We start from the raw sequence: 27,668 nt of genomic DNA on the forward strand, positions 1-27,668 counted from the left end.
GCAGCAATTACCCATTTCCATGGTGTAAATACTCCTAGTGGGGCCAGTTTCAAGCTACCAACAGTGAGGTCCACAGACCGGATCAAAGGCAGCACCGCAGAGAACCTACAGGTATAGTCGTAGACGCCCTCGGGAGCCGAGGGAACAGCCAGATGCGCACGTTTATCAAGAAGGGCTGAGTCCTGAGTGCTTATTACCTTTGTTTAATCATAACTTGAGAATTCCAAGTTTATACAATTTTCTGAAGGGCTGTGTTTCAGTTACCAGTGGGAGTCATTCCTGAGATGGTGACAGTTGTCCCCTGGGAGCTGGCCACGAGGTCCTTCTGCAGGTCAGGACTTTCAGCTGGCAGATCCGCGGGGCTGGGCCTCCCTCCAGCTTCCCAGCTCCACTGGGACCCAGGGCAGAGGCTAAGAGTGGGAAGGAACGCGCACAGCTCATCTCTGCTGCATTTGCTTTGCCAGCGTCCCGAGGAACAGGATGGAAAGGACGTCCATTTGCAACAGAGAAATGAACCGGCACGTGGCACGCCCAAGGGAGCGCTGGACGGCTCGACTGGGGGGTCCTCAACACCCCTCACGGTGTGTACTTCATGGCTTCCATCTCAGAGGGGCCGGGAAGGGGTGGGAATGAGGAGACAGAGCCACAGAGGCCGAATTGGGTGGCAGCCCTGTGTGCTGAGGGCCTCGGACTTAATTCTGCAGGGAGCTACGAATGCCACTGCAGGCCGGCACTTCCGGGGGAGTAACCGAGGCCCAGCAGCACGGTTCCCGTCACCGTCAGGCCTGGGACGGGCTGAGCTCTAGCGGGCTGCCTGGCCCAGCAGTCAGTCTGCTTTTTCGCTGGTGACACTGGAGCCTGCCTTCCCCCAGCCCCACCTGCTTACGGGGTGCTGGCGGCTAGAAGGCGGTGAGAGGCTTGGGTCCCGCTGCTCATCAGCTTGGGGGTCAGGGACAGGCTTCTGTTCGAACTGGTGGGGAGGCCACCAGTTCACCTGTGTCAGCTTGGAGGAAGGCTGAGGTCTGGGAAGCGGCCACCACACACAGGAAGAGAAGGGTCTCGCATCCAGCCGCGCTGGAAGTCAGGCTCACTCTGGACTTTCAAACCCAATCCATCCCCCATTTTCTCTTCCTTCCTCCAGAGCACAGGTCAGCTGCTTGGTGCTGGGCTGCTGGTGCCCTCTGCAGCAGCAATCCTGATTCAGAACCTGAGCTTTCCTGGGCGTCTTCTCTGCTGGCTGCATGAAGACTGGTCTGGCTGCAGTGCCCCCACTGATAGAGGCCTGGCTCAGAATCCACTCTCTCTGTTTGGGCACTTCCCTGGGGCAAGATCCACCGATGTCATGCTGGGGCTCTCAGATCTGGGCCTGTGATTCCAATCCTGTTAGCTATGAGGTATTTAAGATGACCTGCTGGGTCCTTGGTCACACCAGGAGCGCTGACAGAGGCTGGCCCGAAGAGGACTCCAGGTGGTTGCCTGGGAGCTTGAACCCACAGGCCAGGAAGGGCAAGTGTGCAGCCCCTGGAGGATGCCCAGCAGATGGGAAGCGCAGGCAGGGCCAGCCCGTCTGACGGGGGCACCAGGAGCCCAAGAGGGACACAGGTCTGGGGATGGGCTGAGCAAGGCTGTACGAGGACGCGGGCTGGGCCCAAGGAGCCGGCCACAAGCACACGGGAGTCATCGGGCACGAGCTGAGCCACCAGGACACGAGCACACAGCAGGCTCCAACCCACTGTGGGCTGGATGCGGCAGGGGGCGGGGGTGTGTGTGTCACGGAACAGGAAGTAGAGAAAAGTTGCAGAAACACCGCACGGTGCGCCCTGTAAAACAGCTTGTCAGCAAGCCTGGAGAACCACCACCCCGGCCCGGGCTCCTGCCTCAGGTCAGAGCTGACAAGCTCCGTTCTGACCCCGGTGTGCTTGTCAGAAGTGGGGAATCCAAGTTCCACTGCAGTCGGGCCGGCACCGGGGACCAGCAGTCTGACGTGGTGCATGCCCTGCCCTTCGCTGACGGATCCAGCGTAGCCCACGGAAGGCTGCGTGTTTAAGCCTTGGCCAAGAGCGCTGCTACATCTGCTACGGGGCCTGCGTCTCTGTTCTTAGTCTGAGGGAGGGGTCAGGGTCAGAAGTGAAGGGGGTGATGAGTCAAGGTCCTAAGCATGGAGGGCAGCTTCGTGCCCGCACGAGCCAGGCCGGGGCTTAGACACAAAGCCGTGCCTTCAACCTGGGACCAAGTCGGGGTTGGCGGATCCAAGGGAACCCGTGCCTTTTCCCAAATGCTCAGACCCGGGCCCTGACCCCAGGTCACACGCGCCTGCAGGGCCTGCGAGGCTAATCCAAGTAGAGCCCCCCGGGGTGGGCTCTTTGTTAGTCAGCAGGTAACCAGTGACGCCTGCAGCCGGTCCCACCGTGACAGGAGGGAGCACATCACAACCAGCACATGAACGAACGTGCCGGGGAGAGAAACAGACACGGCTTGTTTATTAGAACGCAGGAAGGAGGCCTTCTTCCACGGAGCGCTGCTTCTCAGAGTCTGTATCAAGAGCAACACAACGTTGAAAATCGTATTCCTGAGAAGAAGCAAAAAAGGTACAATTTTGCAAACAAACGTTAACGGGTGATTTCAACAACTGATAAAAAACTTTTTTTTTTTTAAACAATAAAATTTCAAGTATTATTCCAGATGACACGGCAAACCCATAGCAGGCGGAAAGGGCAAGGACTTGTGGAAGCTCTCGGTGGGAAGAAGCTGCTACTGGCAGGCCGGGGCACCACCAGGGACGACCTGCACCCCAGGTCCCTGGGCCACCCCGGCCCCGGCCGCAGGGGAGGAGTGAAGAAGGCGGGACAGGTTGGCAGGGCTGCAGTTGTGCTGAGGAGCCCGGCGTGGCAGTGACCCAATCATGCCCTTGGAGCTGGGGTCCCTGGACGTCTGATGATTTTTCTTTTATAAACAGAAACATATGCTTATTCTTTCAAATATCATACTATCTCCCATTTTAGTCAACTTGTAAATTATAAGTTATATCATTTGTGCTACAGTTTGCGATATTTAAGTCGTATTAGGAGATGAGCACCAAACCTATGAAAGTGCACAGGTCAGCCGCTGTGTGCGCCCCAGCTGGAAACTTTGTTCCCTTCCCTCAAACAGCACAGCATTTCTGACAAATTGCCCTTCTTCTCCCAGGGCACTTTTCTTGAAGAGAGACGTCTGCTTTGACCATGGCTGTGCGAAAGGTACAGAGAGCAAAGCTTGTGGTCGTCTTCAACAGGAGGGGACGGCTGACAGCTCCTGCTCTGGCCCAGGGCTCTGGGCACCACTGGTAGGGGCTCTCGCCGAGAGGGTCTCACTCCACAAGAGAAAGGTCGCACCAGAGTGCCCGAAGCAGAGACCCCCGGCGTCCCCTGAGGGGCACTGTGAAATGCTCTTAAAGCGTCTGTATTCAGTATTTTCTGAGACACTGTCGTTGACCGGCAATACTCCCAAGCCATTGTGCTGCCTCCCTGGATGTTTAGTTCTTGAACCTCGTCTGTTCACAGATGTGATTGAATTTCCTGCAGGGAGACAACGGTGAAATACACAAGAGGGCATCAGAGACACGTTCAACAAAGGAATTCTGAATTGCGCCTGGGGGAGCTACAGGAGAAGCAACCCTGTGCTTGGGGGTTTGCAAGGGCTTGTCTCTCATACCATCAAAGAAACTAGCCCCAAACGCAGCCTCTTTTCTCCTTTTTTAAATTTTAAAATGTAAGTGGAACATTTAGGTAATTCCCAGAGACTCAAAGCATCCCCAAGGCACTGCGGGTGACCTGGCGGGGCTGACGCCACCTCCTCTCCAAGAAGACGACTGTATCTTTGCTGCCCTGACCCAAGTGTTTACTGAGAAGGGTTAGCCTGTTACTGCTGAAATCTCTTTTCTTAGAATAAAATGGTCTCTTCCACACAGTTAATGCTCGCATACAAAGCAAGCCTTTTATTCCGCCAAATCACTCCCTCAGAGGCAGCCGCCTTTCCGGAGCCCTCATGATGACTCCTAAGCCAGGGGCGCTCTCTCAAGTACTTCCACTTGAGGCTCAAGTGGCTGTCTGGGGTTACAGTTGCCCCACACAGCATCCATCCTCAGGACTCATTTATGTGATTGCTTCCCTTACGGTTTGAAAGCGTAGGCGAGCCTGCTCCCATGGGCCACCGCGCGTGGCAGCGTGCACGTCAACGTGAACAGCCTCTAAAGACCCCATGGGACACTCCCAGCGAGAGCCTGCGAGCCATCACGGCACCAAAGGTAGACCCAGGTGCACGGCGGCGTGGCTCGGGATGGGAGTTCTCAGTGACCTCAGCCATGGATTCGGAAAGTGCTAAACCTTGAACGTGTGGGCTGGGGATGGCCGCCTGTGCGCTGGGCACATAGGGGTGGAGCAGGAGGTGAACGTTTGTATGCCAACGTTTCATGAAATGAGATAACAGAAAAGCAGAGTGTCTAAGTGATGATTTTTTATTGATATATACTATGTGACTTTATAAAAGCATGACAACTAAATTAGTTTATAAGTAAAGAGCTGACTAGTTCACGCACATCCCTAAAAGCTGCGATATCAACTTGGCCAAAACGCTTAAAGAAGAGCACCTTCCTGTAGGGAAAGTGTGGGTTTGCCTCTCTGCAGGGGACTCCTTCAGCCCCGGCCCGGCCCCCGCCCCCGTGCCGCACTCACATTGCGTGGTGGGCCTTCACCTGAGTGCGGCAGTTGCGGCCCCAGTAGCAATCAGGACGGGATGTTACGGCCACTAGGGAGAGAAAAAAGTGAACACGTGTGACACACATACCACACTCACAGACTCAGCCTAGTGAATTTAAGCCAAGGCCAAAGAGACACTGCAGCTCAAACGCACAGCGCTTCGTCACACTTCACAGCTCGTTTCCTTGCACTGTTCTCCAGGAATGGAAAAAAATGTTCAGCTGAAAACCCAGGTTAGAAATGAGATGACTCCGGTTGCCCATAGGACGTTTTTTGGGCATCTTGTTTTAGCAACCTGCTTCAGAGACCCAGAGCCTGAGCAGGCACCAGGCAGGGACGGCCCTGAGACCCGCCCGTGTCCCTGGCCGACGCAGACGTCCGCTAAGAACACAGAGCAAAGGCCCACACAGGCTATCTAGCTATTGCAAAGGAGAGTAGGAGCCAATGCAAAGAGAACTGAGCTGTGGGCCAGGTGGGGGTAGGGGCAGGGGTCTCCTTACCCGGCAGCTCAGAAGCAGGGATGTTCTGCCGATACTGGTAGGTCAGCTCGCGGAAGCTCCGCAGGCCACAGCAGTAGCACAGCACGGTGTTCCCGGTGATTCTGTAATCTAGAAGGAACACAGCCTCTTACAAGCATGGCGGCAAAATAGACGCGGCCTTGCAAACTGCTGGGGGACCAGTGCATGATCCACAGACTGGCCGGAGACAAAGGGCTGGACGTTTGGAACACGAGAACAAAACCAACCTAGATACCAACTTACTTCCTTATGGCAAAATAATTCCACCTGGATTAAAAATTCAAATATTCAAAAACATCTAGAAAAGTACTAAGAGGAATGAATGTTCTTCTCTTGAGCTATTTCCAACTACAACATGAAAACCGAACGGCACAGAGGAAAGGATTTGTAAATGTGACTGCCTACAGTTTAAACATCACAATGGAAACACGTACAACAAAAACGAAATACTAATGAAATAGCAGAGAACGTATTTTCAGCACAAATGACAATGTGTTGTACCCTTAATTAACAAAGATATCACACAAATCCATACCTCCCAAGTTCAAATAGCCTAACATAAATATGGACCAAGGACACAGACAAGCAAATGGCCCGTAAAACAAAAAGATCTTCAATTTCATTAATAATCAAATATGGCAGATAAAACAATGATACCTCACCATTTGCCTCTTTCATATTTACAAGGCCTCGAAGGCAAACACGCAGCTGATGGGCTCAGGGGATGCTGGCCCTCAGGCCCCAGGCACACCTCAACCGTGCCTCCAGCAGCCCTGTTTATTATCCTAAGGGTACAACTGTTAAACCTACAGGACTGCATGCTTGGCAGCTTCAGTGTTGTTTCACACAGTGAAAAGCTGGAAACAACTGAAATATCCTTTGCTAACGAACTGGCTACATGAACGACGGTATCAGGATGCTAACTAACAATCACGGTATAGATCTTTAGTGACATAGGAAGGATCCAAGATATATTGGTGAGTGAATAGCTTATTAAAAGCATATCCGATAGGATTTCATTCATACAAATTATACACACACATGGGTACATGTACTTGGAAGGGTGATCGTGAAAGTATTATCACTGGGTATATTTTTAGGCGATGGGATTTCTAGTGATTTTCACTTTATCCTTCAGACTTCCTTGTACCACTTACATTTTCTTTGTGAACCACGTCATTCTTATAAAAATAGCCATTAAAAAGCACAAGGACTTAAGACCCAACCACACAGAGCCGTCGCAGCAGAGAAAACCCAAGACATTCACTAGAATGTGTCCAAAAACAGCTTAGAAGGGTTCCCAGCAAACCTCTCAAGTCTTTCATAATAATTCATGTCTTAGGAAAAAAAAATCACTTGCTGATTTTTCTGCACCCTCCCTTAGTGACAAAAATTCACATTTCACAATGCACTGGGTGTCCCTGGGAGAGGGGGCGAGCCTTCACTGAGTCACCCACGCACTGAGGGACAGGCACCAAGGACCGCGAGGGTTTGGGAACAACAAGCCCCAGGACGTCAACGCTGACAAGCGGTAGGGCCAACACCTCTCCAGCTGTGCCCCTTCCCTCCCCTGTGCGAGAAAAGATTCCAGAATGTGTCATGTCGACTCAAACCCAACATAAAGAAAGAAACCCAAGAGTAGTAGGACCTTTGTGTGTGTCTGTCTGCCAGGGTGGGCGGAGGTCTCAGGTGTGAGCGTGGGAAGCCGACAAGCAGTACTGCTGGCGTGCGGCCTGGCGGGTGTGGCTGGTTCACCAGAGGCAGAGCTGCCCTGGAAAGCACCGCTGTCGGTGCGGGAGAGCAGGCACAACGCGGCTTACCAGACAGCAGGAACGCTCCCCTCTGTAGAGCCCCGAGGCTCTCGGTCAACATGTTTTTCCACGTCAAACCCCTGGTGGCCAGATAATTCTGTAACAGGGAAACGGGCAAGAGAAGAAACACAAGCTTGGAGAAAGAAACACTAAAATGGCAAAAAGGATTGACATTTCATAAAAGGCCCTGGAAGGTGGGTAAAGCCAAGCACCTAAACGTGGTGGGCACTTGCAGAGGGCGAGCACTGCGTGCAGTTAGGGGGCCTGCTTCCAGGACCACAGCCTGGACGGCCCAGGTAGCCTCGCGGACCAGGAGGCCTGGGACAGACGTGGTATCACATCCACACACTACTGCACAAGATTTTTGTCCAAGGTGCTTCTTCTGAGTCTCAAAAGGCAGGCTAGCTTTACAACCTCGAGCGTAAGAGGTAACACACTCTCTCTGAAATTCTGCAAAGACATTCCTAGCACAGGAGCAGCGAGACACCTAACCTTGGCCGGAGTGGCCACAGTGCAGAACATGACCCATGACCACATGACAAGGAAGCCAGGGTCTGGATCTGTGCTCTGCCCTCAAGACACGTGGAGCTGCTTGGCTCCTTCTGTGCAAACCTACAAGAAAGGCCCTGTGGACATCTAGCCTGAGTACCGCCGTGCTGAGGTGCCTGCCATTCACCCTGCGGCCGATGCCGCACATGATCCAGGTGAAGGCAAGGCTCCTGGCAAGAGACTGATGTGCACGTTAAGCACTGAAGTTCTAAAAGCCGGCTGCCCCCTGCAACGCGGGAAGAGAGCGAGGGGCAGTCCTGGTTCCACCCGAGGGCCGGCCGCGCCATGCCCCACTCCGCGCAGACCAAGCAGGAGCTGGAACTGTGGGACACAATTCCTGTGGCTTCCTGTGTGGCGGGTGTGAAGGAATACCTATTTGGGGGGAATATAGGGATAAGCAGATACAGTGGCAGCACTAGTCAGAAGTGCAGGGTCATGAGGTCACTGGCGGGTCCTTGAAGGCCTCCCGCTGGCCTCGCCGCGCCTGTACCTTCAGGACATCCGACTCGTAGTTGTTGTTGCTCAGCACCCCGTCCAGACACCGGTCGCCCAGGTTGAGTTCTGTCAGGACGGAGGGAAGCAGTGTTATCTGTTTCATACACACTTTACGAAAGCACCGTTCACCCAACAGTTAAGATAACCAAATTTCCTTCATTATGGAGTCTACAAAGAATAAAAAGTTCCATGACAAAATACAACTTCAAGCAGAGAAAAAGTAAAAGGACTTCCATTCCACTCCCCCCAGAAACAGCCAGTCTGTGCAGCCCCTGGTCTGGGGTAGTGAAGTCCGGACACGATTTTTTAGTGGGGGTGGTCCTCGTGCATGACTCAGCGTCCCCCTCACTGACGCTCGCAAACCTACGCAGACCACCAGGGAAAGGGGCCAACTCATGGTGACCAACGTGGCCTCTCCCTCCTCGGGCACACGGCCAGCCCAGCACTGGCCTCAAGTGCACGAGAGAACAGGGGAAGGTGGCGGCGATCGACGGCAGGGCCAGCATTACCGCAGAACGGGGCCAGGCAGCCGAGGCAGCCGGTCCGGGCGCAGCCCCAGTACAGGTGGCAGAAGGGCTGCAGGCAGATGGCACCTGCGGACACAGAGCACAAGCACCGGTCACGCCATCCAGCGAGGAGAAGGCTCAAGGGACTGGTAAATAAATGACAAGCTCGATTTTCATAGTGATCCAAAGACTGTAAATTAAAGCACCATGTAGTTAATCCGTTAGACTTTAAAGCGACACCTTGGACCCGGGTTCAATCCCTAGTCAGGGATCTGCGGTCCAGAAAGTCACACAGTGAACAGAATAGAATGGAATAGAATAGAATAAAATGACACATTGGAGAACTACTGTGGGGACACACGTCAGATACAAGATCCAGAAAGAGAGCCCCCCGTGTGTGTAAACTTAGTGTATGACGGGGGCGGGGTTATCAACCGGTGGGAAAAGATAGATTATTCAACGTGGTCCCGCAGAGACACCTGACGACGCAGGTGGAAACAGAGCTGCGCCCTTACTTCACACCACACAGAGAAGTCCACGACACTCTTGAAACCTGAGCTGGAAGGACACACAGGAGCGGCTCCGAGGTGGAGAGGGGCGCCGGGGAGACGGCGCACACCCACACCCTCACTCACACTGCTGGGGGGCGATGCGGGGGTCCCGCTCGCGCTCCGCCCTCCGGTCGGGCATGGGCTGGAAGCAGCAGGTGCATATGGCGTGGCTTCCTTGCAGGGCACACACGTAGTCCTGGGCTGTGGAACAGAGAGGACGCTCAGGCTGGTGCCGCCAGCACACGGGCAGCAAGAGCGGCTCAGACCACACCTAGAGGGGCAGCTGTAAGGTATGCACGAGGACACAGACCTACAAGAAAACCCGGACAGAACTCAGGCCTATTTTCCTACAGCCAAGTGACGGTCTACCACTCAAACTAAGAAGTTTAAATAGATTGAAAAATGACCGAAGTTATCTGCTGGTTCAGTAGTTGTAGCAAGATTTCAAAGATCACATGAAGGTTTTTTACCATTTCCCATAAAGGAAGGACAGCCCAGAGAACAGTAAAGCGATTTCTCTAGTCCCTGCTGGCTGACCCTGGACCAGGAGCTGTGTCCACGTGGCCCGGCCCCCCGTCACTCACGCACCGCACGAGGCTCTGCCTGTGCACACTGCATTACGGTCCCAGTGGGGCCTTCCACACGCTGCCCCAGCCATCCCTACCTGAGGGGCCTACAAGGAAGCCCCCAAGAGCCATGGCACAGCATCGTGGAAGATGGTTAAGAACGCGGCTCTGGGTCGCAATCCTTAGGTCAGTGGCCTCTTGACAGGCTCAGGCTGACGGTGGCAGAGAGGCCAGGCCCTACAACGCAGGACCACAAACCACAGTCCACGTGTCCACCTTCCCTTTCTCGAGGGCACCTGGGGACCTGCCCACTGAAACGGGCATCGAACAGATAGCTCAGGGCGGCTCTGGTAACATCATGTCCTGTTGCTGGAAAGAGGCCAGTCCCTCACTGGAGGGGCCTGTGTGTGATGGTCCTTTTGGCTTTGGTGTGAGCACCACGGGGGATGCCGACTGCCCTGAGGTAGTGGGCTGGGCGGGGTGGGGAGTAAGTGTTAGAATCAGGACTGAATCCCTGGGTGTGTCCAGGTGCCGAGGCCCACAAATGAAGTTAATTATCGGGTTTCTTAGCTCCAAACAGGTTATGAGAAGCAACGAGCCATTCGAGCAGAGAGGAGCCCGCAGAAGTGCCACCCGCTTCCCGAATGGTCGGGACAGCATGGAAGGTGTGGCTGTCTCACCTGTCGTGATGCTGGCGGACGTCGATGGTGCATCCCCAGGGGCCTGCGGTGCCCCTGGCTCACTGCCGGGCCCTGGGCAGGGAAGGGGCCGCCCCGCCTGCCTGCGGTACTCGGGGCACTGTCTGCACACGATGTACGGCTGACTGCAAGGGAAGAAAACCCGGAGCTTGGAGGAAAGAGGAGACACCTGCTCTGGCCGTGTGTAAGGGTGGCGGCAACGACGGCCCAGCCCTGGTGACGGGGCAAGACCCAGATACTCGCTCACCGGCCCTGCCCTGCCTGCGTGCCCCAGCCCTGCACCAGGTGCTGCACCCAGTGTGTGCAGAAGGGAAGGATGGCTCGGCGCACATCCTGCACAGCAGCAGTCGGCAGGCTCTCCTCCCCGCCACCTCCCAGCCCCCCTTTCCCGCACGTTCCCGGAGCCCTCGGCCACTCCTGGGGTACTGAGATGTCTTCTCCCTGCCCCTCGCCCCACTGAGCCATCCCTGGGGGCAAAGCCACCCTGTCTCCACACTGGGCAGGACGCGCTCTCACAGGTTTGATGCCCGCCCAGTGCACACCCTTCCTTTTGTTAAAATCTGAGCAGAACACGCCAGGGCTGGATGCCGCTGTCAGCAGGGGCTTTCACCCAGCTGTACGCACTTCAGCTGAGCTTTCAAATCTGCAGATGGTAAAACAGAATCTGCAGGAAAGGGACGCACGGACTCTCCCCTCATCTCAGTCAGAGGACGCCTGCCCAAGCCTGCCACCAATGGGAAGGACAGGCGAGACCTGACTAGAAAATGCAGAAACACTGAAGATATTCAGCCTCATATGTAAGAAAAACATATAAATGGGAATAAGATACCTGTTTGTCCCATTACTCTGAGCGTCGCAGGCATCACTGCTGTCCCTCTGCATACCCTGTGGGGCACCAACACCAGGACTCTCTGACAGGCATTTCATGACAGATGCCAGAAGTCCAGCAAGGCGTCCCCTCAGTGAGACTACTGACCTGAGCATCCTACTTCCACGTACTTATCTCCAAGAAATGACTGGACACGTGCACTGAACTGTAAATGCACGCCATGCACTGCAGCTTTGTTCGGAATTCAAAATATTACAAAGAAATGTTTTAAACGGCAAAAATATAAGTATGTACAACTACACGTATGTATGGCCAGATGAATACGTAATAAAATGTTCACACAAACCAGAAGTGATTTTTGGTTTTCTTTTTGCTTGACCATTATGTGCTAAATTTGGGGGAAAGAAACAAAGATAATAAACTGAGGAGCGGGGTAGCTGTTTTGTCTTTTTAAATTTTATGGCCTCAACACAAAAATTCATACCCTGGACTTCCAAGTCTGGAAACATCAACATTCTACAGCAGAGGGCTTCCCTGGTGGTGCAGTGGTTAAGAATCCGCCTGCCAATGCAGGGGACATGGGTTCGAGCCCTGGTCCGGGAAGATCCCACGTGCCGTGAAGCAACTAAGCCCGTGCGCCACAACTACTGAGCGTGCGCTCTAGAGCCCGCAAGCCACAAATACTGAGACTGCGTGCCACAACTACTGAAGCCTGCACTCTAGAGCCCGCGAGCCACAACTACTGAGGCCATGCGCCACAACTACTGAGCCTGCGCTCTACAGCCCTCAAGCCACAACTACTGAGCCCGTGCGCCACAACTACTGAGCCTGTGCTCTAGAGCCTGTGAGCCACAACTACTGAACCCGTGGGCCTAGAGCCTGTGCTCCGCAACAAGAGAAGCCACCTCAATGAGATGCCCGCACACTGCAATGAAGAGTAGCCCCAGCTTGCCACGACTAGAGAATGCCTGTGTGCAGCAACGAAGACCCAACGCAGCCAAAAAATAAATAAAATAAATAAATTTATGAAAAAAACCCGAACATTCTACAGCAGATAAAATAAGGTCTCCTAGGGCTTCCCTGGTGGTGCAGTGGTTGAGAGTCCGCCTGCTGATGCAGGGGACACGGGTTCGTGCCCCGGTCCGGGAAGATCCCACATGCCGCGGGGCGGCTGGACCCGTGAGCCATGCTGCTGAGCCTGTGCGTCCGGAGCCTGTGCTCCGCAACGGGAGAGGCCACAACAGTGAGAGGCCCGCGTACCGCAAAAAAAAAAAAAAAAAAATGTCTCCTAGGATTGCACCTTCTGCCAGGTGACTGTGGCTTTTCTACAATAACATCCTAAGAGATGATAAATACTGCAACTTACGGTGCAGGACATATGATCACTAGACAAGCTACAGAGAGTGAGTGTGCTTCTGCAGAGTCTGTCTCAGCCTGTGAATCAAGGCACTTGATGATGACTCAGCAAACAAAAGGGTGTCACTTACTGTGGTGATCCTCTCACAGTAATTAAGCCAAAGCACTATGCTGTCCACCCTGAACTTACATAGTGCGGTATGTTAGTTATATCGTAATAAACTAGAAAAAATATACAGATAAGCAACAAAATAATAGAATAAATATTCCACATATACCAAAAAAAAGGGGCTGTCGCAGGAGGCAGGGCCGTGAGCAAGCCTCACCACAGTCACCTCGGCCACAGCGTTGCACCTCAGCAGCGGCCCAGACCAGCAGGTCCTGGGGAGGAGTCAGACCCGCCCCGCCCGCCCCGCCCCCACGAGGCTCACCTGACATCCGAGGACTCGCTGTCCACGTCCGACAGCTCCAGCAGGTCCTCGGAGCTCCCCTCCTCGTCAGAGAAGGCCCTCCTGACCTTGGGCTGCAGCATGTCCTGCGTGATCCTGTTCCTGGCGGCCATGCTGCGCACGTCCTCCTCGCTGCGCCTCTTGTCCGGGTGCTGCAGCAGATATGCCTCCACCAGGTTGTTGAGGATGTGGTTTTTACAGATCCGCTCCACTGGACAGCGGCAGGTGGGGCACAGGGCAGAGCGCTCCATCCAGCCCGAGTAGCAGGCAGCGCAGAAGGTGTGCATACAGGGCTGCAGGCTGAGGGCACAGGACGGGCACTGGGTGTGAGAAGCAGGGACCCAGAGTCATGCTGCCTCTTTCCCCGAAGGAGGACGTGGCCCTGCTCAGACTGAGGTTCGGGTAAAAACAGAAGAATGGGCCAACTGCCCGCCGCCTCCCGCCGCCCGATCTTTCGACTCCGCAGGGCCTCAGGCCTGTGCTCTGGGGCGCCCCACCCACGCCGTGGTGGGGCCTGTGGCTGGCGGGGCTGCACCTCGGCTCACGCAGGGGCACGCCGCCTGCCTTCCACGACCCTCCTGAGAAGCAGTCCCTGCGCAAAAACACGGCGTTCGGCTACAACTGCTTCATCTGTGCGCTTGCCAGCTACAAGAGACCGGGGCCACGCGGTGATCTGTGCTCCAGGAGGGCCAGGGACCACTGGGGGCCAGGGCCACCAGGAACGGGAAGAGCGGAGACACTGGGTGTGGGTGGCAAAGACCCGCGTTTATGCCGAACTGCGGACAAATTCTTAAGTTCCCACAGAGAAGCAAAGAGAGATCTTTGTTCTGGCACCTTCGCTCCACCTTAACTACCGTGTTTCCTTAACCACGAGATGCTGGCCACTCGGTACAGCTCCCCTGCTCTAGCTGAGGTGGACCTGGCGTCACTGAGGTCAGAGCCACTGCACGCGTCTCGCGGGCTCCTGTGCAGCGTCAGTCACCGGGCCCGGCTTTCAGCTCGTCAGCCGCACAAGGAGAATGGCTACGGTAACCTCGGCGGGCCTGACGCAGACGCCAGCCCCGTCTGCAGCCCCGTGGGCCCTGCGGGGGCACCTCACAGTCGTGCAGCAGGTCCTGGGCCTGACGCAGAGGCCAGCCCCGTCTGCGGCCCCGCGGGCCCTGCGCGCGCACCTCACACAGTCGTGCAGCAGGTCCTGGCAGATGATGCACGTGAGAGTCTCCTCCATCTTGTCTGGCTTCACGGTCGCAGCTCTGACGTCGAGGGTACTGTGGGGGTCTCCGCCCGGGTCCGTGACCAGGGGCAGGTTCAGGGCGGGCTCCCCATCTGCAAGGGAAAGGGACACGTTCTCAACATCATGACCATGGAGGAAGTGCACTCCATCTCTTGGTTTTACAGATGTCTTAACCTGTGGACAGGAGACCCAGTCCTCCCTGTATTTTTTTTTTAATCTTTAAATTTTACTTATTTATTTACTAGCCACACTGCGGGGCATGTGAGATCTTAGTTCAGGGATCGAACCCACACCAGGGTTCGAACCCACGCCCCCTGCAATGGAAGCTCGGAGTTGTAACCACTGGACCACCAGGGAAGTCCCCTCACTGTATTTGTTTTTTTAACATCTTTATTGGAGCATAATTGCTTTACAATGGTGTGTTAGTTTCTGCTTTATAACAAAGTGAATCAGCTACATGTATACACATAACCCCGTATCTCCTCCCTCCTGCTTCTCCCTCCAACCCTCCCTATTCCATCCCTCTAGGTGGTCACAAAGCACTGAGCTGATCTCCCTGTGCTATGCGGCTGCTTCCCACTAGCTATTTTACATTTGGTAGTGTATATACGTCCATGCCACTCTCTCACTTCGTTCCAGCTTACCCTTCTCCCTCCCCGTGTCCTCAAGTCCATTCTCTAAGTCTGCATCTTTATTCCTGTCCCGCCCCTAGGTTCTTCAGAACTTTTTTTTTTTTTTAAGATTCCATATATATGTGTTAGCATATGGTATTCATTTTTCCCTTTCTGACTTACTTCACTCTGTATGACAGACTCTAGGTCCATCCACCTCACTACAAATAACTCAATTTCGTTTCTTTTTATGGCTGAGAAATATTCCATTGTATATATGTGCCACATCTTCTTTATTCATCTGTCGATGGACACTTAGGATGCTCCCATGTCCTGGCTATTGTAAACAGAGCTGCAATGAACATTTTGGTACATGACTCTTTTTGAATTACGGTTTTCTCAGGGTATATGCCCAGTAGAGGGATTGCTAGGTCGTATGGTAGTTCTATTTGTAGTTTTTTAAGGAACCTCCATACTGTTCTCCATAGTGTCTGTATCAATTCACATTCCCACCAGCAGTGTAGGAGGGCTCCTTTTCTCCACACCCTCTCCAGCATTTATTGTTTGTACATTTTTTGATGATGGCCATTCCCTCACTGTATTTTAAAGGGCATTTTTACAAAGGTTCAAAGTAAGTCTCATAATCCAGTATGTTTTAAGTTTTGCTTTATAATAGTTAACAGCATAAAAAAGACACTCAGGATACACGGGTGAGAGATAAAGGCCAGGTGTCAAATAGCATTTGTGTGTAAAGTCATTTTTGTTTAAACAAACAAAAAATGTGACCCATATGCACACAGGAAGGTGCTGGAAAATACAGACCCTCAAATGTTACCAGGAGCTTAAATTTTTTTTTTTCTGCCAGTGTGTTTTACTTTTTTTATAATCAGAGATTAAATTTATTTTTAATTAAAAAAATACTTACAATTTAAAAAGTCAAATATTTAAAAGAAAACCAAAGCAGCAGCCCTCTGCTCCAGCCTGTCCTCAGCTTCACCCTCCCTCCTTTGGGGAAACAACTTTCATGTCTTCTGTTTCTTCTGGTCCGGACCTCTGTGTTTCTGAATTGTCATGCTACGTTTAGGCTGATGGATTTCAGACATCATCTCCTGACATCCATTAAAGCAGAGAAGGACTCTGCCCCTCTGGGTCTCCTTCCCAATATTATTCTAACACAATTATTTGTTCAGTATATTGTATTTATATTATTATGCTTAAATATTCACTGCTCACACAGTATAATTTTCTTCCTTATACAATTTTTCATTTCTCATAGAGTTAAAAGTGGCTCCATTTTCATACTTATGTTTTTGTACCTGTTGCTGACTCACCCCACACCTCCCCAGGCCAATCAACTCAATTTTCCACTCAATACATCAGATAATGCAGTTTCTTTCTGAGGCCCTGCCTCCTGTCACACTGCCTCAATCCAGGGGAAGCTCTCAGGCCTGCCTCACAGCTACTGTCCTCCCAACAACATTCCCAAAAGTTTTTACAATCTTTTTAACTTTGACTTTTAAAGTATAGATTTTTCTCAAAATCACCTTTAACGTGAAGGTTCAAACTATCACTTAAAGATAATATACTCTTAAAAACTGGCTGCTGTATCAGAACAGAGCTGCAACCCCAGACTGTGGTCTCCAGACCAAGAGCATATCCTGACAGTAAACACAGTTCAATCCCGACGGTGCAGACAGGAAAGAAAAGGCCCAGATTGCCATCTGGAAGATGCTGAGGTACCACAGGTGTCAGCTGAAGACAGGGTCCTCCGACTTCTGCAGATGGTGGGGCCCCAACAGGCTCAGATGGGACGGTGCTGCCGGGGCGCCAAGGCTACACGCAACCACTGGACTCTGACCTGCTTTTACTCTCTTCTTAACGGGCTCCAAGTCCTCCTGGTCCTTGGGTTCCGACAGAGAAAAGGACGCCCCCTCTCTTGCTGGGAGAGCCAAAGGGAAGATGATGACTTCATCACTTGCCACAGATGGACCACACCCTTTTGGGGAGACGTCTGCACCTCTCGAGCCTGTGAGAGGGACAAACAAGAGACATCCTGATTCACCTGCCTCAGAAGAAGAGACAGCAGTTCAAAGCGTCACTGATTCAAACCAGGCGCAGGTAATCCAAGATGTCGTTAAAAAACAAACAAACGGAAGGGTTCACTTTGTGTGATTTTTACAGTATATGAATTATAACCTGTGAAGAATACCACAGTATTGTAGTCCCTGGCCTTCAGCCTGTCTCTTGGGGATGGAACAAGACATTTACTCCTACAGAAATCTTACTACTGACAGCCTGATGCCTGACACCACCTCTGAACTCCTCCGTGGCTTGTCTGTCTCCGTAACAATGCAAGGCAGGATTAGCGAACAAAGGGCAACGCAGCTACCACCCTGAGATCCCCATCTCACCGGAGCTGGAGGGAGGCCCTCGTCCTGCAGAGGTGGGCTCCATGGAAGAGGTAGAGGCCATGGGGAAGAGGTCCGATGTGGACGTTGATGGCTGTGGTTCCTCAAAGCACACCTGAGTGGCGGGTGGCGATGGCAGGACCTGGGGATCCTGGGGGTCGTCGCCTCGCCCTGCACCTGAGGTATCTTTGGTCACGTGGAACACGTTTTCTTTATTAGCTTCTGTAAGCACAAAGAAGCAGGAGCATAACACAGTCGGGGCGCAGGGGGAGCCGCTGCGTCAGGAATACATTCCAGCGGATGAAGAGTCAACGCATGCACCCGCTCCTTTGCGAAAATCTCACTTACCGAAGGAGTCTTGCGTTACGCCTTGCTTTTCATGGAAGGATTCGTAGAGGTATGCCACATCTGAAGGAAATTAATCGAACCGGAGTGGCGTTTGCCACACATCAAGAGAGCCCATCTTTCTCTTCTGCTCCCTCCCATCACCTCACGGTCACTTTGCCCTTGTTGACTAGTTCGACTTATCAGCTAGTAACCACATCTCCCGGTTTAAGGGATTTTTAAAGCAAGTGATCCAAAACATCTGAACCAAACTTAAAATAAATAAGCCTCAGAAAACCATCCGGCGTCAGGAGGCAGACTAAGGCAAGCAAAGCGATGAGGAGGAGTGAGCCTGTGTCTTGTCATTTCAAACCACCAGGACCGGACACAAGATCCTTCCCTGTGGCCAGGGGCTGGCTTTGACTGCTGAGGACAGTCTAGGGGATACCCACCCTCTTCTTCCTATTTCCGGGGTAACCTTCGAAGAACTCCCCTAACTCTCCCTGTCCTGCATCATTCTTCTCCCGCCAACACAGGCGCAGATGCTCAGAGCTGGAAAAGCCCTCACGGAATATCCCATCTAACCTTTGCTGTTTCCCGTAAAGCCTCCCAAAGCAGAGCTGTCCGTGGCCTCCAGCCCCCATTCTAGGCCTTATTCTCCTCACTCAGGTGCCCTCCTCACCGCCCCCCCGCACCCCGTCTCCCTGGCTACCATATCGAGACCGTGGCTCATGGCCACAGTGGCATTTCTTAAGAATGGCTGGGGCTCAGTCCACGAGGTCAACACTCCCATTCTTCAACAGACGCTACCCACACCAAGAATGTACATGAACGAAAAAGGGGACGCAGCTAGCACTAACATTCCTTCAGGAAATGCCTGCTTCAACAGCCTCTTCCCACAATGCTTCCCCGCTGTGGCAGGTCCCTGCTGCACCACCCATGAGTCCAGCCCAGGAACCGCCCCTCCCTTACTGTGTTCTGGCTCATTCTTCCTGTACACCAAGTAGATGACGTCCCCAGTCTGTAAAGGGCAAGTCTGCTTCTTAACAACCTTCAGCTTGTTAATTACTGTTCCGTTGGTGCTGTAGGGACAACAAAAATCCAATTTATCCTACTTAAAACAACTCGGAGTTAAAATTTTCCTTTTCTACAGCCAGTAGGAAAGCAGTTCAATACTACCACTTTGCAAATGACAGAACACTCATAGGAATGATGTAAATACTCGTGCCACCTTACAATTCTCTTGAGAAGAACCTTGCCTGTTGCCCCCTCACTCACAGCCCAATGGTGTGTCAAGTGTTTTAACGCCTCCGCTGTGCCAGCCCCACGTTCTCCTCCTGGTGGAGCCCTGGACGCCCACCAGCAGCACGTGCTCTGATTCCCAGCTTCTCTCTTGCTTCTGCACCACGCTCTGTCGACAGGCCTAACCCTGCTCCGGCAGCCGCGGCCCAGCTCAGTTCACTCCTCACATGAGCACTGACCCTCCTACGACATGGGCTGTGGGCAAAAGCAAATCGACGCAGGGCTACCGAGCAGAAGATAGCGCGGTCCCTGCTGCTGGGAAGTCACTCCAGTTAATCAGGGACCACAGTGCCTGATGGGAAGGCACGGCCAGGAGACACCGGGACCTCGGTCAGGCGGGACAGGAGGCACCTCCCTGAGGAGCGGCTCCCGCAGGCAAGGGGAAGAGCGCACCTGACAAAAGCCAAACTCGGCAACTGAGCAAGCCCTCCCCGCCCCTTTCCAATTTCAGGCACTCAGTCCACATGGGCCCCAACTCCACGGCCCCACTCCTAAGGCCCCCAGTGCTGAAGACGTGTCGTCACCTTTCCCTCTGAGCAGACTGCCACTACTTTAGACTTCTGTAAAGGGCCAGGCAGGAAATAGTTCAGGCTGCGCGGTCAGGCTGTCTCCGTCCCAACTCCTGCAACCAACAGGTGGCAGGTCCCTGGAGGGCTGGGCTGCCTTCCCAGTAAAGCCCCACTTACAGAGACCAGCAGAGCTGCTGCAGCACTGCCGCGGCCTCTGCTGCCAGGCTCTCCCCACGACCTATCCTCAAGCTCTTTCTAACCCAGAAGTCTGATTTCACTTTTCCGTTTAAACCCCTCGGTGTCTCTTCACTGCTCTCAGGCTAACGTCCAGTCTCTCCAGCGTGGACGTCGGGGTCTTCCTGATTGCACCTCAGGGCCTCTGCACCTGCGGCTCCTCCCACCTGGAACACCCCTGCCCCTCCAGCCACCTTGGCCAAGGAAGGCAGCAGCCTCTAGAAGCTGGAAAGGACAGAGGATGGCTTCTCCCCTAGAGCCCCCATAAGGAGCTGACGCCAATGAGACCTGAGATGGACTTTGACCACCCAGGCCTATAAGATCACAGATTTGTGCTGTTTTAGCCACTGAGCCTGTGGTAATCGTTACAGCAGCCTTGGGAAGCACATACTATCCTGTGGCCAGGGTGGGAGAGCCAGGGCCTGAGGCAGAAAGAAGACTCTGGAACCAGCACTGTTACTGTACATTGTGCTGAGAAATACAGGACTTGACCTGCTACCTATCAGAGGAGGAAAAGCAGCATCCGTTCTTCCTAATAAAACCAAATTCCTGGTCTTCTATCCCTCAAACTGCTACTTACCAAAGAATCTCATAGCACTTGACCTTCACAACAATAAAAAAAATCACCTTGTGGGAAAGGCGTGTTCTCAACACACTGCTGGATGGCCGTCCGCCACTCACACCTTCCACCCAGCATTCCTTCCCATAAACTTACCCCAGGAAAATCATCAGACATGAATGGAAAGAGTTTTGGAGGAGAGTCACTGCAGGGTCATTTATAATAAGAAAAAGTCAAAATAATAACTTTCCATCAGTAAGGGAGCTGACAAGTTATTATATAATAATGAAAAAGACGAGATGGACCTAGACATACGGACGTGATGAGCACTCTGCAAACATTCCAAGTAAAATAGATACACAGTATAACAGTATAATCTCATTAATACAAAATAAATATGTATGTATTGTGTGGGTGAGTGGAATTTTGGAAAGCTTTTCACTTTCATGTACTACTTATGTGGTATAACAATAATAAAAAAAAAGAAAGACTTCTTGATTTGGGGAAGTCTAACTTGAATAGGTTTGCAAGAACCCAAAATGTATCACTGCCTTTTAAGTCTTATTTCTGAGCTATTTTTGCTTTAACCTGAATACATTTAAGAACGGTCACAGACACCAAAGTGTCACTAAGTAGCCCATCCTGGAAACCAGAAAATACATCTTCCAATACCCGGAGACCCTATCGGACTACTGAGCTATAGAAAGCAGGCCCTTGTCTCTTCTCTGCACTCACTGGCTTCAAGTCGGCTTCCTGAAGCTACAAGAGGAAAGAAGTTCAGAAAGAGCTTACCTGGTATCTTCCAGCGACACCTGACCAGATTTTTCATCCACTATAATTTTACAGTGATCTCCAGAGACCAGTTTATTGCCGGGGAATGAAAGGTCACAACCTAAAACAGTGAGGGGGGCGTGCTGGATACGACCGTGGGTACCGGGCATAATACCGCCCTTTGCTTAAACAAAGCATGCGGCTGGAAGTCAAGACCCATGTTGTACCCACTTACGGAGACAGCACTTAATCAAATACAAAGAAACTTTTAAAAAAGCATTTAAGTGTTAATCCAAAGTAAGGGACAGGGACTATGTCTTGAACCTTTCTGACTCCTCCTTACCTAGAGGATATGCGCCATCAACACCTCCAGCTACACATCAGCTGCTTCTTGGTGACATTTTTACAATATGCACGCATATGCAGATAGCCTGATAAGTATTACAGAACTTTAAAAAAACTATGGGGCTTATTAAATATCTTCAGTATCTTAGTCCTTAATTTCTTCTGTGTAACCTAAGGTTTCATAAATCATCACAAAATTAAAGCAATGACAGAGTCACAGAAAATATGAATGAGTAAATTATCATAGGCACATGTAAGCGTTTAAGAAAATTTAAAACAGAAGGGGGATGCATCTATAGCTCAATACAATTGTTATACCCTCATCAAATCCAAGAGGAAAACCCTCAAATGCTTTGTTCTCTCCTTAAATCAAAAGAATAAAAGCGGGCTTCCCTGGTGGCGCAGTGGTTGAGAGTCCGCCTGCCGTTGCAGGAGACACGGGTTCATGCCCTGGTCCGGGAAGGTCCCACATGCCGCGGAGCGGCTGGGCCTGTGAGCCATGGCCGCTGAGCCTGCGCATCCGGAGCCTGTGCTCCGCAACGGGAGAGGCCACAACAGTGAGAGGCCCGCGTACGGCAAAAAAAAAAAAAAAAAAGAATAAAAGCTTTCAGGAGTGTTTTAATACTGAGTCACTAATCTCCTTATAACAGGTTTGCACCATAGCTACTAAGGTTTATAGTACCTTTATTTTATTTTGGGCCGCGCCCTGCAGCTTGCAGGATCTTAGTTACCTGACCAGGGATTGAACCCACGCCCTCGGCAGTGAAAGTGCAAAGTCCTAACCACTGGACCGCCAGGTAATTCCCTACCTAGGGAAATAAATAAAATAAATAAATAAAATAAAAATAAATCTTTATTTTTTAATAACCAAACGTGGGAAGCAGTACTGGTACCCGTCAACTGGTGGTGAATTAATAAACACACTGCAGAACATCACCCAGCAACAAAAAGGAACAAACTACTGATATATGTAACTGCCAAGGATGAACCTCAAAAGCACCAACCAAGGGAAGGCAGTCAGACCCAAAGACTGTGCTGCAATACAGTGTGATTCCCCTTAGACGGCATTCTTAGATGGTCTCCTTGCAGTCCCAGACCCAGGCTGGTCACCAGGCTTTGTCACCGGAGTGGGGTTTTACTAGGCTTCTCCACACCTGAACATCTGCATTCCAACTGAGAACTGAAATACCTTTGCTAAAGTTCTACTATTGGTATTTGCCCTGCTTGTCGTTCAGTTGGTTACTCTCTCCATGGTTGGTACACATCTCTGCCACTCCCCGAGAATGGGAAGCTCTTTGGGAAGGCGAGAACCCCTGCATCCTTCCACACACGTCAACTCAGCTCTCCCTTTTCCTCAAAATAAGGCCTTGTATATAGCAGGCGTGCAATAGTTTTAAAATAAATCTAGTTCTACAACCTGAGACCCTATCCCCCAAAGTGACTGTATTTAGAAAGAAGGCCTGTAAATGATAAAAGTTAAATGACATCATTAGGGTGGGGCCTTAATCTGATAGGGCTGAGGCATTTATAAGAGGGAGACGCCAAAGATCTCTTGGTCCAGCAGGCCAGGACACAGCGAGAAGGCAGCTGCCTGCAATCCAGGAAGAGGGTTCTCACCAGGAAACAAACTGACTGTCACCGTGATCTTGGACTTCCTAGACTCCAGAACTGTGAGAAATATACTTCTGCTGTTTAAGCTTCGCGATCTGTGGTATTTTGTTATGGCAGCCCAGGCAAACTACGTTTTGCTGGGAAGGTTAATATATTCAAGGAAAGGACTTCCATTAAGAGTCAACTCAACAACACATTTTTGCTCCTTGTATTAGCATGTCAAATGATACTACAGTGTTGTGTTATAACAACAATGGCTAACATTAAGTGCTAACTCTTAGGCAGGCTCCTTCTAAGCACTTCACTCACGATCTCCTTTAATCTTCACAGTGACCCCATGAAGTAGCTACAAAGGCACCAGAAGGTAAATTGGCCCAAAGCAGGTTATGCGGTGGTGGTGATGCTGGTGGCCTAGGGGGCATGAGGGTGGTGGTCTCCAGGCTTCTGCTCTTCACCAAACTTCCATTCACACCAAGTAAAGACAATACATCTTGAAAAGTTTCTAATGATATGTAAATACTTTTAAAGTTGTAAAAACAAAAAAAAAAATTAACTTGATATTGGGATTTAAGACTGTCTCCCCAAAAAACCCCAACCAAAAACAGGTACAGGTGCATGATGATGGGTAAAATGAAATCAAAGAACATTTGCTTTTAAACACTAATCTTTCTCATTATCTCTTGCTTAAAGTATAAAGTCAGTGTGACAACTTATTAATTTGCAGAAAAACGAAATATTTTTGTTGGCCTGATCAGTGCACTTCACTCCCAGTAGGAAAGCTACAAGGGAGGTTAAATCACCAGATGGCCGCTAGGAGTTTAGACGCAGCAAGCGGGGGTGGGGGGGGCTCTTCCTCTCACTAGTTACAGGACTTTCTTCAAGGCCGTAGCTTCCCACGTTCATTACATCAACAAATATTTGAGCAGCTCTATTCTAGGAGCTGGGACTTGAGATCTTTTTTTTAAAATGTAGCTGCCTACGGCTATAAATTTCCCTCTGAGCACTGCTTACCTGCATCCTCTAAGTTTTGGTACATTAAATTTTTATTTATCTCAAAGTATTTTCTAATTTCCCCTTTGATTTCCTCTTAGACCCACTGGTGGGTTAAGAGTGTTATTTAATTTCCACATATCTGTGGATTTTCCGGTGTTCCTTCTGCTAACTTATTTCTAATTTCACTCCATTAAGGTCAGAGAAGATGCTTTGGGTAGTAATACCCTTGAGAAAACCGCATTCCAGGAGATAAATTATTGCACCTACTTCATAACGTTGCAGTGAAAATTAAATAACCTGCATGAAACACGCAGAAGTAACTGGGCCGACCAATACGTGAATAAACGGCAGCTGTTACACGACGGCCCATTCCCCCGGAAAAACCGGGCAGCAGAACGCGCCGCGCCCAGGAGCCTACCACAGCCCAGTGGGCCCGGTCTCGCCCAGCCCCCGCCCTCAGGTCCCGGCTCCAGTCCCCCAGCACTCGGACCCCGTCGCCCGCCCCCATCCCGGGTCCCTGGTCCCCACCCCCGTGCCCGTACCCGTCCCCGGCTCGCCCCCAGTCCGTCCCACGTCCCCCATGCCCGCTCCCCGCCCCGCACCTCTTCTCCGCCCGATGGTCCACTCCCGTTTCCTCAGGAGGACGTGCGGCTCGCCCTCCTCGGCGCCCAGGCGGAGAAGTCTCCCCCACGGCTGCTGCTGCGGCGGCTGCTCGCCTTCCCCCGGCCGCTCCATCGGCTTCACATCTGACGAGACCCGGAAACGTCGGGTGAGACCCGGCCCGCGAAGGCAGAGGCTGCGGCCCGCCGCTCCTCCTCGGCGCCCGCGCCACGCCGCCGCGGCCCGCGCCGCCAGCCCCCCACCCGGGTCCCGACGGCCGCCCGCGCCCGCCGCCCTCTTACCCCCCGCCCCGCGCCGAACCCGGAACCGGCCGCGCGGCCGCCGCCGCCGCTGTCAACGGACATCTCGGATCCCTCAGCTGATCCGTGAGGCGGGGCCAGCGGCGTCCGGGCCCTGCGATTGGCTGGTGGTGGCAACCACCGAGCGCGGCGGCTAGAGCGGAACCTGGCGGACTGCCTTCGAGAGTGGACGCGTGGAGGCGAGCAGAGCGTGCGCAGACTGGAGGCTGCGGGCCTGGACGCCCTCTTTGATGCTGGCCGGGACGATTTGGTGTTCCAGGATCTCGGAAGTAGCTGCGGTCAGCGCCATGTTAAGTCGGGGCAAAAGGGACGGAGTGATTTGGGCGTTGGGCCCGGAAGCAAATTCCCAAAGCGGTGTTGGAAGTGCAGAGGGCGTTTAGATATGCAAAGGGACGACCCGCCTTACAGATGACGAGGTAAACGCAAGTCGAAACTTTCGGGTGCCAGTTTCCCCGCGATCAGAAAGTCGGTAGTGCTCTGGGAGAGCTCTGGAGAGCGCGAGCATCTCGGTTGCGGGTCTGCACCTCTTGGAGGGGGTGGTGCTGTCTTTCGGTTTTAAACGCGCGTTTCGGTGGCTCAGCGATTCCGCTTCCTGGGGTCTAGCGGCGTTGCGGTGTGTGTGCCCGGGGAGGAGGCCCTGGGGTCGTCCGTGCCGGGCGCGTGGGAGTGGAGGTGCGGGTCGGCCAGATGCCGAGTCGCGGGGGGGCGCCGTGCGGCCCCGGGCTGCGCGGTTCAGAGCAACAAGGCCATGCCTGACCGACGGGGACCTCGAGATGGAAGTAGAAAGGACAGATGTGTTCGTGCGCTCATAAAAATAATGTGAAAGGACAGAAAATAGCAGTGGCTGCCTCGTGAGAGAGCAGAAGTCAAGGGAGTGAGGGAGACATCTTTCGCTCTGTACTCCTTTGTGTAACTTAAACATCATTTGTAATTTTTACCTTTTTTTCTTCAGATAAAAAAATGTAACCATTCTTTGTCTGAGGCTGTTTTTCAGTATTGTTTCGTGGGGGACTGAGGTTATTGCACTTGCTGTCTGAACCAGGGCCTAGCCTGGCATCAGGAGTGTTTGGAGGGCCTGTGTTAGTCTACACAAGGCCGACCTGCTGCGGAACCAGGATGACATTGAGCCGAAGGAACAGCCCAGGCTTCTTGGGTGACAGGCTTCCAGACCTCGGGGACAGTGAGCTAACTCAGGCCAGAGGCCCATGTCAACTTAGTCTTAAAAAAGCGCATCTCTCCTGTCCGTCTCAGATTCAGGACACAGGAAAGGCCAGAATTTAAAATTCCTCTGAAGAAATTTGGTTTAGGGGGAAAAGAAGCGAATCACAGCACCCTAGCAGACTCTTTGGGTGTTGGGGGCAGTAGGTGCCTGGCTAATCAGGCCTTTCTGTTCAAATGGAAGCCCTGTTCTTGGGATCACAGCTGGTGTAGCCCCAGCAGCAGCTCAGCTTTACAAGAACTGGCAGCTACTCTCTGGTTGAAACCTTATCCTCTCTGCCCCTCTCCGTCACCTCAGGCACATTCACTGGGTCAGTAGGGTCCTTGCTTCACAGATGTTCCCTTAAAGGCTGGGCTTAACTCACTAATGGTTTGGCTTCGGTGTCCAGCAGGCCACAGTGGCTCTCCAGGTATGTAGATACGAGAGCAGACGTAGTCTCCTCAGTGGACAGAACTGAGGCCGTTCTCATAGCTCTGGCCAACACTCACTTTGATCTTTTGGCCCTTGAATTGCCGCCAGTGGTCTAGCTGTCTGGTCTGTCACTTTGAAGAGTGCTGACTGACAGATTAAAGACGTTATTCTTTGGGGCTGCAGACTGTAAAAACAAATTGTGGCTGCCTATCAGACTGTCTAGGTCAGTTGCATAGACGCCCATCTTTGATGGAAACAAACAGAATTAAGCTATGAAGCCTGCCTCTCCCTGATCACTGACTACCACCTGCAGTAGTCATCACAATGGAAATTCCAATGTATCCCCCATCATGGACTGGCAGAAGTGGAGGATTTTACGCTCCTGATGTAGAAGCCAGCAGGTAACTTGGAGGTGGCAAACCTTATGCCTAGTCCACTGAGGGAGCCTTGTACCTCCTGCCAAAAGTTGGCCCCTTGGTTTTGTGTTAAAAGAGGACACATTATTTGGGGCATTGATCTCCTTACTCCTGGAAAACTATATCTGTCCTTTGACCCCTTCTCAGGGCTACCAGTGATGTCTCACCACTGCTGACACGTTTTCAGAACGTGTTACCAGCTAATTCTGGACACATTGACTTGGCCCTTGAAATGAAACGAAACTAAGCTCTCATCATGTTTTTGATTGTCTGGCCCATTTGCCACCTAACAGTGGTCCATCTTTTGTAACAAAGTCTATACAACAATGACTTACAGTCAAGGTAATCAAGGGACCTGCCAAACTCCATCATTTCCTGTTCTACTCACCTGAGTTGGGTTGTTTGGTTACTGTATTAATTTCCCATTACTGCTGTAACTAATTACTGCAAATTAGTGGCTTAAAACAACACAAATTTAACAGTTCTGGAGGCTAGAAGTCCAAAATGGGTCTCATTGGGCTAAAATCAAGGTATTGGCAGAATGGATTCCTTCTGAAGGCTCTCGGGGAGAATCCGTTTCCTAGTCTTTTCCAGCATTCCTTGGCTTATGGCCTCTTCGTCCATCTTCAAAGCCAGCAGTGCCCCGCTGAGTCTTTCTTACCAGGCTGTATCTCTGTTACTGTCTAGTACCTCCATCTTTCGCTTATAAGGATCCTTGTGATTAAATTGTACCCACCTGG

At 52.0% G+C, this 27,668-nt stretch overlaps 1 protein-coding gene and 1 long non-coding RNA gene across 4 annotated transcripts in view; one reads left to right on the plus strand and one right to left on the minus strand.

Annotated features, from left to right (window-relative positions):
- CHFR (checkpoint with forkhead and ring finger domains) lies at positions 1-24,948 on the minus strand. 3 transcript variants are annotated; one of them, XM_030859905.3, is made up of 17 exons: positions 24,865-24,948; positions 24,565-24,708; positions 21,035-21,134; positions 18,611-18,720; positions 17,663-17,722; positions 17,318-17,536; positions 16,765-16,932; positions 14,234-14,387; positions 13,044-13,361; positions 10,410-10,552; positions 9,248-9,364; positions 8,616-8,699; positions 8,102-8,172; positions 7,072-7,159; positions 5,234-5,341; positions 4,730-4,782; positions 1-3,554 (listed from the first exon to the last, which is right to left on the minus strand). In XM_030859905.3, exons 2-17 carry the CDS (start codon positions 24,695-24,697, stop codon positions 3,534-3,536), a joined length of 1,947 nt encoding a protein of 648 aa, XP_030715765.1. In that variant the 5' UTR covers positions 24,698-24,708; positions 24,865-24,948; the 3' UTR covers positions 1-3,533. The 3 variants fall into 3 exon arrangements, with proteins under 3 accessions (XP_030715765.1, XP_030715764.1, XP_060166034.1); XM_030859904.3 differs by having other exon boundaries at positions 4-3,554; positions 4,710-4,782; XM_060310051.2 differs by having other exon boundaries at positions 4-3,554; positions 4,710-4,782; positions 24,884-24,917.
- Positions 24,949-25,087: 139 nt separating this feature from the next.
- The window catches only part of LOC115855130 (uncharacterized), a 43,357-nt gene continuing 40,776 nt past the window's right edge, over positions 25,088-27,668 (plus strand). The window contains exon 1 of the long non-coding RNA XR_004040285.2: positions 25,088-25,298. This is a non-coding gene — a long non-coding RNA (uncharacterized lncRNA). The remainder of the gene's footprint in view (positions 25,299-27,668) is intronic.

The sequence above is a fragment of the Globicephala melas genome, chromosome 13 (assembly GCF_963455315.2).
Source record: "Globicephala melas chromosome 13, mGloMel1.2, whole genome shotgun sequence".
NCBI lineage: Eukaryota > Metazoa > Chordata > Mammalia > Artiodactyla > Delphinidae > Globicephala > Globicephala melas.

Coding starts and splice junctions, on each gene's coding strand:
- CHFR (XM_030859904.3), bottom strand. CDS start 24,697: ATGGAGCGGCCGGGGGAAGGCGAGCAGCCGCCGCAGCAGCAGCCGTGG. Junction 8,700..9,247: donor CCGCATCGCCCCCCAGCAGT/GTGAGTGAGGGT, acceptor CTGTGTCCGCAG/GTGCCATCTGCCTGCAGCCC. Junction 7,160..8,101: donor ACGAGTCGGATGTCCTGAAG/GTACAGGCGCGG, acceptor TCCCTGTTACAG/AATTATCTGGCCACCAGGGG.